General features: G+C 35.3%; 1 protein-coding gene across 1 annotated transcript; it reads left to right on the top strand.

Annotated features, from left to right (window-relative positions):
• The first annotated feature begins 5032 nt into the window (after positions 1 to 5032).
• On the top strand, positions 5033 to 6012 carry LOC141660517 (uncharacterized). The gene is made up of 3 exons (XM_074467506.1): positions 5033 to 5107; positions 5217 to 5282; positions 5575 to 6012. The coding sequence occupies exons 1-3, from the start codon at positions 5033 to 5035 to the stop codon at positions 6010 to 6012; spliced, it is 579 nt and encodes a 192-aa protein (XP_074323607.1).
• Positions 6013 to 8118: the final 2106 nt, after the last annotated feature.

Raw genomic sequence — 8118 nt, 5'->3', positions numbered from 1 at the left:
AGTACAAGTTCAAAAATTATAAAATTTATACCATAAAATAACTTGGATTTTTAGAGACTTTATAAAAATCATTTTCAAAATTTGTGTACAAAATGTCTTTTAAAAGAAAATTTTTCCAAAGCTTAGAATATTCCTTATAAATCAAAAATAAAGAAATTAAATAAATTCTTGCTTTGAAAAATCATATACTACCCAAAGCAAATTTATAATGCAGAAATTTTCACTCACACAAACGTACAAGCATTGACTATATTTTTATTTAACTTAATATTATTCACAAATAATATTACATAAAATGCCGGTCGTAACAGTTCCTGTGAATCATTTGTTCTTTGTTCACTTGTTGAGGCAACTGGAGTTTGAGATCTTGGTTCATCATTAGATGTTTGGCTTTCATTTATAATTAAAGCACTTGAGCCATCTATAACATGTCCTTGACCAGATCCCAATGATTTCCTTTGAATCATTTCTAATTCATATATTTTAAGAATTCCATATAGAACTTCCAGTGTTATTCTGCTCAAGTCTCTCCTTTCCCTGATTGCTGAGATTTTTTATTCTAAATGATCAGGGAGAGTAAGCAGTAACTTCAGGTTCACTTCTTCAACTTCATAGTATTTTTTATGGAGCTACAAATCATTTATCAACTTGTTAACCTTTCAAACATATCTATTATACTTTCCTTTGGCTTAGCCATGAAACCCTCATACTGTGAAATCAGTATCCTTCTCTGATTTGATCTAACTTCTTTAGTTCCCTTGTCACACCCCAAAACAACAACACACACACACGAAACGTCGTGAACCAAAATTATATTACATACTTATAAATCCAAAAGATGATGATAATCCGATTACAAACCCAACCAAAAATAATAACAATCCCAAGACCTTTACAAGTTCAGAGTCTGGAACAGCCCTTCTAACTAATATAAAATTATATAATCGCGGATTTCTCCTAATCTATATCTATAGTCTACCTGCGCCCTCAAATGGTTCTTGGCGGCTCCGGTGGACTTACGAGCGGTTTGCTTGGTGCGTACCATGGTTGCTAGCTATAGTACAGGGTTAAATACAAGAAAATAAGATAAAAATGCTCAGCAAGTACTAACAGTTCTACTATACATGGCATTACCTCAATATCAAGAGTTCATAAATCAAGAGGTCATGGATACGTGATAAAAATGACAATAAGAAAAATTAAGTCATAATATAAAGGGTAAAGTAGAATCATAGCAATCAAAATATGGCATCATGGCATTGTGGTAACATGTTATAATCATTTAAATATCAAATCATTAAAATTCATTTTAGGACCCTACGAATTACAGCCTGTGATCAGCCGTGAAGTAATCCCGAACCGCACTGAGTTCTCAAATATACTGGGATCCCTAGGCTATATGTGAGCCTATCAATAAGTGTGAAAAGGACTTGCGTCTAGGTCCAATCCACTAAGTCAAGAAAATATTTATTTTATATTGATTTATAACATGGATGTCGGGGAAAGATTTGGTATCACTTTAATTGAATTATAACAAGAGAATTCAAGTTCACTAATGATGTGTCAAACGCATATTAGAAATCCCTATGGGGGTAAGTTCCAAGGTTAAATAAAAGTCAACTCTACATTGTATCAAGGGTGGTATTTTGATATTTATGAATATGATTGTGTTATGAGGTTCGCATTACGGAATTTTGTAGAGAGTTTAGTATACACGGTCTAATGGATAGGGAATATTTTGAAGGTAAGGTACTAACAAGGTTAAGAGTTATTAACGGAAGTATTTGAAATAATTATTGACATGGTGGTTATTACAACTAAGCATTCACGGAAAAGTGTATATACTTGCAACAATTGTAAAGATAAGGAGGTAAGTAACTTGCCTTTCAACAGTTCTAAGATTATTCGATCTTGATGGCACGAGTCTTCCCCTTCACTTCGGAACCTACACATTATATTAACCTCATTACTATTTACCCTTTATCTCCTTATAAGCCTATAAGCTCTTAGATATAGTGTACATACCGATGTACTAATATTTACCCTTGTCATAACTACTATTACACAAGTATATAACTTAATCATATGCATTTCAAGTAATCCACATAGTCACATAATCACATAATGGCGAATTTCGCCTAATCTATATCTATAGTCTACATGCGCCCTCAAATGGTTTTCGGCGGCTCCGGCAGTCGACTTATGAGCGGTTTTGCTTGGTATGTACCACGGTTGCTAGTTGTAGTACAGGGTTAAATACGAGAAAATGAGCTAAAAATGCTCAGCAAGTATTAACAGTTCTACTATACATGGCATTACCTCAATATCAAGAGTTCATAAATCAAGAGGTCATGGATGCGTGATAAAAATGATAATAAGAAACATGTAGTCATAATATAAAGGGTAAAGTAGAATCATAGCAATCGAAACATGGCATATGGCATCATGGCATTATGGCAACATGTTATAATCATTTAAATATCAAATCATCAAAATTCATTTTAGGACGCTACGGATTACAGCCGGTGATCAGCCGCGAAGTAATCCCGAACCCCGCTGGGTTCTCAAATATAATGGGATCCCTACGCTATATGTGAGCCTAAAAATAAGTGTGAAAAGGACTTGCGTCTAGGTCCAATCCACTAAGTCAAGAAAACATTTGTTTTATATTGATTTATAACATGGATACCGGGGAAAGATTTGGTATCACTTTAATTGAATTATAACAAGGGAATTCAAGTTCACTAATGATGTATCAAACGCATATTATAAATCCCTATGACGATAAGTTCCAAGGTCAAATAAAAGTCAACTCTACATTGTATAAAGGGCGGTATTTTGATATTTATGAATATGATTGTGTTATGAGGTTCGCATTAGGGAATTTGGTAGAGAGTTTAGTATACACGGTCTAATGGATAGGGAATATTTTGAAGGTAATGTACTAACAAGGTTAAGAGTTATTAACGGAAGTATTTGAAATAATTATTGACATGGTGGTTATTACAACTAAGCATTCACGGAAAAGTATATATACTTGCAAGAATTATAAGGATAAGGAGGTAAGTAACTTGCCTTTCAACAGTTCTAAGATTATTCGATCTTGATGGCACGAGTCTTCCCCTTCGCTTCAGTACCTACACATTATATTAACCTCATTACTATTTACCCTTTATCTCCTTATAAGCCTATAAGCTCCTAGACTTAGTGTACATACCTATGTACTAATATTTACCCTTGTCATAACTACTATTACACAAGTACATAACTTAATCATATGCATTTCAAGTAGTCCACATAGTCACATAATCACATAATGGCATGGCATATGCTACTTAGTTATTTATACTATCACTTAAATCCCTAAGCACATAAGCAAGTAACATAAAAGAACTATCACTAATGCTCCCAGCTATCTAATATGACCTTAACTTAAACCTAAAGATGTTGTGCAACACTCAGACCCTTCACCACTAAGTCCCAATTTCAACAAATACCACTAAAGCTTCCTAATGCCACTCTAAGGGTACTCCTCGGGTGTCTTGGTGGAAATGGGATGTTTCCTCCTTGGAATTCACTCCAAATCACTTCTTCAAGGTTGTTAAGACTTTAAACTAACTTCTAAAGTTGGTAAGAATAAGAGGCCTCACTCTTATAGGCTTACAAAGATCAATACTCACACTGAAGTTCCCTGCTAGCACCTGATTGCACTACATGTGTCCCTTGGCAAAAATCATAATTTTTTCATTGGGCTTTCGAAAGAAACCAATTCCCATGGATTCATAAGACCTAAATCCAACTCTCAGACTTGGTTTCATGCCAAAGCCTCACCTAGGCCTCTCTAGGACTCTGCTCAAAATTGACACTGCCCAGCCCCCCTCGATTCCCCCTACTCTGTTTTTACTTACATAAAACTCACTTTTCTCACTCAATGTTTAATTCCAATGGGTTTTTAAGCTTCCTAAGAATGTATTACAATTATTTCAGCCAAGTCCCCATGATGGCCTAGCCTATGACATGGTTATAACTGACCAAAATTCAAGTTTACACATACCTGCCCTGTTCCGAGCTACTCTTGGATATGCGGGTGTGCACCTACCTAAATGAAAGTTTCTCGATGAATCAAAGCCACTGGACTCAAGTACAACTCAAGTCCTATCTCCAGTAAACTCAGGCCTAGCAAGGCCTTACCAAGACTCACCTAAAACTGCCTATACTTATGGTGAAAAAATATGTTACTTAGTGCCTAATGTTCCTCCTTCCACCTTAACTCCCAACTCATCACCAATACCAACAATCAAGACAACAAATCTAACCTACAATGTACACATCCCTACTGACTATCATTTTATGGGGATTATGAGCATAAATCTAGCCATATAAGTCATTTACCAAGGCAAGAACAGAGAGCATAGCAGAGCAGATTTTACATATGCGATTTTAAGCAGAATTTGAAACTAAAATAGATGGTATCAACTTGATGGGTACTAAATTTGATCATGACTTATCAAGGCACATAACATACTATCATTTCAGAGCAAAAACCACAACATGCATTGTAGAAAAACTCAAATTTAAGTCACATAACATATTTGTCCGAAATATCACTTATATCATGTCATGCAAGTACTAACTTCAACTTTTATTGTAAAAATCATGGCATGCAAGAATGGAAACTTTGTGAAATATATTTTAAAAGATCAGAGGTTCTTTGAAAGCTGCATGCAAAGTCTCATAATAAAAGAAAAACCAACTAACACAATGAAATCCATTCAGCTCCTTGGGAGTCATTGTCGATTGCTTGAGGTCAAGATAATGGGTTGAAAATAGAAGCAAAATACTTGGTCAAGACCATCTCTTGCTCAAGTTTTATGAGCCATATTGAGTTCAACTCTAGATTCATAAGAATCAAAGTTAAAACCCTTGGCTTTAACCACATGCAACTAAGAAACTAACCTGAAATGAAGATATAACAATAAGTGTAGATGACCCTTGCTTAGATGAGTTGAAAGGTGTAAGAAAATGAAGAAATATGGAAGAAATGAAATGGGTGGGGAGGGTTTTAGGGTGCTGCCGAGAGGGAGTATGGAGAGGAGAGAATGGAGTGGTGTGTGGTGAGAGAAATGATGTGAGGTTAAGTGCTTTGACTAGCTTTTGTTTCATCCAAGTAGTAAATGGAGTTTGTTTTTTCCATTCTATTCTTCTTCTACTACTAGAAAGATTTGCATGCAGGGTTTTATGGGTCATTTAGTTGGTCAAATGGAGTTAGTGGAGGGTGTAAGGTCAGTCTTACCCTTGATTTCTATTTGGGTAGAATTTGTATGCAAGGGTACACTTGTAATTCAATAACTATTAAAAGTATGATTAAAAAGAATGAGTTTTAGTAATTAAAATATAAATCCATAAATCACATGATTAACACCACAAATACTATGAAATTTTAGAAGTTTAATAAAATTGTTTTCAAAAATTTCGGACAAGAATATATATTAAAAGAGTTTTCTAACATTATCACACTAATGAATAAGTCATGTAAAATATAATTAACACATTATAAATCACATAAGCAATTAGCGTATTTCAAAATTCGAAATTGGGGAAGCGGTATTGCTAAAAGTATCACCATGGAAGGGATTGATCCGATTTGGTAAGAAAGGGAAATTAGCTCCAAGATACATTGGACCTTTTGAAATCTTGAACCAAGTAGGGAAAGTTGCCTATGAGCTAGCCTTGCCACCACAATATCAGCACGTGCATAATGTATTTCATGTCTCATTGCTGAAAAGGTATAATCCGGATGCCAATCATGTGATAGAGATTGAACCAGTGGAGATTCAGGCTGATTTATCATATGAAAAGCAACCTGTGCAGATACTGGATCAACAAGAGAGAACTCTTAGAAATAAATCAGTAAGTTTGGTGAAAGTATTATGGAGGAATCCTAAATTTGAAGAGGCAATGTGGGAGTTAGAATCTGAAATGCAGAATCGGTATCCTCAACTATTCTCCTAGATCCTGAGGACAGAATCCTATACGGGGGAGAGGATGTGACAACCGGTAAATATTTGAACTATTTTTATAAGTACGATATATATATTCATAAATATTATGTGATATAATGCCAATTATGCGGATTCGTTATATATTGTGTATAATTTTGTCGTATGGCATTGCGAATGTTGCTGGAATATTTTTAAGCATATAACTTTTGTATGCGAGTAAGATTTTCGTTACGCGATTAAATAATAATTGAGATTCCCGCGATTTAGTGATATTTGAATAGTTGCGATTAGGCGATAAATTATATTCTAATATTGTGGAATAGAGTAAACTTACTTGCAATTGCTTATGTGATTTATAATGTGTTAATTATATTTTACATAACTTATTCATTAGTGTGATAATGTTAGAAAACCGGACACAATTTCGCGTACATACATATGAACTAGTCCGTCTAACAAAGACTTCTCATTGATTGGAAGAAAATGTGCCGATTTTGTAAGGCGGTCAACTATCACCCAAATTGCGTCATGTCCAGAACGTTTTCGCGGTAATCCCACTACAAAATCCATGGCAATATTTTCCCACTTCCATTCCGGAATCTTCAATGGTTGAATCAAACCACTAGGTTTATGATGTTCTGCTTTCACTCTTTGGCATGTGTCGCATTTTGAAACCCATTCTAAAATTTCCCTTTTCATGTTCGGCCACCAGAAACTCTTCTTCAAATCATGGTACATCTTGGTACTTCGCGGGTGAATCGAAAATCTTGAGTTGTGTGCTTCTTGCAAAATATCCTTCTTCAGTTTAGTCACATTTGGGAGCCAAATTCTTATTGAAAATCTCAACACACCTTGTTCGTCTTTTTGTGTACATATCTCTTCTCCCGTCAACTGATTATTTTCCTGAGTCATCACTTCATCTTGGCATTTCTTTATCCTCTCTAGTAGTGTTGGTTGAAAGGTAATGGCATAACACCTTTCTTCCGCTCATCCATGATCAAAAACTCTAATTGCAATTTTTCAACTTCATCAGATAATTCCTTCGACATTGTTATCATTTTTAACTTTTCCTTCCTACTCAAAGCGTCTGCTACCATGTTGGCCTTTCCCGGATGATATTGTATTGAATAATCATAGTCTTTGATCAATTCCAACCACCGATGATGTCTCATATTTAGCAACTTTTGAGTAAGGAGGTACTTCAGACTCTTGTAATCCGTTTATATCTCACACTTCTCCCCATACAAGTAATGTCTCCATAGTTTCAAAGCAAACACTATCGCAGCTAATTCTAAGTCATGAGTAGGATACTTCTGTTCATGTGGCTTAAGTTGTCTTGAAGCATACGCTATCATCTTCCCGTGTTGCATCAATACGCATCCAAGTCCTTTATAAGAGGCATCACTGTATATCCCAAAATCTCCCTTATCATCTGGTAATGCTAAAACCGGAGCAGTTATCAATCCTTGCTTCAATTATTGAAAACTATTTTCGCACTTCTCCGTCCATTCAAACTTCTCATTCTTCCTTGTCAATTTGGTCTGTGGTACGACAATCTTCGAAAAATCCTTTAAAAATCTTCTGTAGTATCCCGCTAGTCCCATAAAACTTCTCACTTTTGTTGGCATCTTCGGTCTCTCCCAATTCATCACAGCCTCAATCTTTTCAGGATCTACTCTAATTCCCTCACTTCCAACAATGTATCCTAGAAATATTACTTCAGTTAACCAAAACTCACATTTTGAGAACTTGGCATACAATCTATCATTTCACAACACTTCCAAAACTATTCTTAGACGTTCCGTGTGATCAGCTTCTGTCTTTGAATATACTAAAATATCATCGATGAAAACTATGAAAAACTTGTCCAAATACTCCTTGAATACTCGATTCATTAAATCCATGAAAGTAGTCGGTGCATTCGTCAACCCAAAAGCCATAAGGAGAAATTCGTAATATCCATATCTTGATCGAAAAGCTATTTTCGGTATGTCTTCGGACTTAATCTTCAATTGGTGGTATCTCGATCGCAGATCAATCTTCGAAAAGCAAGAGGCTCCTTTGAGTTGGTCAAACAGATCATCAATCCTAGGCAAAGGGTATTTATTCTTAATCG

The sequence above is a fragment of the Apium graveolens genome, chromosome 5 (assembly GCF_009905375.1).
Source record: "Apium graveolens cultivar Ventura chromosome 5, ASM990537v1, whole genome shotgun sequence".
Classification (NCBI taxonomy): Eukaryota; Viridiplantae; Streptophyta; class Magnoliopsida; order Apiales; family Apiaceae; genus Apium; species Apium graveolens.
This window is presented reverse-complemented; position numbering and strand designations above follow the sequence as displayed.

Excerpts from the sequence above, each read along its gene's own strand:
- LOC141660517 (XM_074467506.1), top strand. The coding sequence starts at position 5,033 with ATGGAAGAAATGAAATGGGTGGGGAGGGTTTTAGGGTGCTGCCGAGAG. Across the intron at positions 5,108-5,216 it reads GGAGAGGAGAGAATGGAGTG|AAAGATTTGCATGCAGGGTT; the intron begins GTGTGTGGTGAG and ends TTCTACTACTAG. Across the intron at positions 5,283-5,574 it reads GAGTTAGTGGAGGGTGTAAG|CGTATTTCAAAATTCGAAAT; the intron begins GTCAGTCTTACC and ends ATAAGCAATTAG.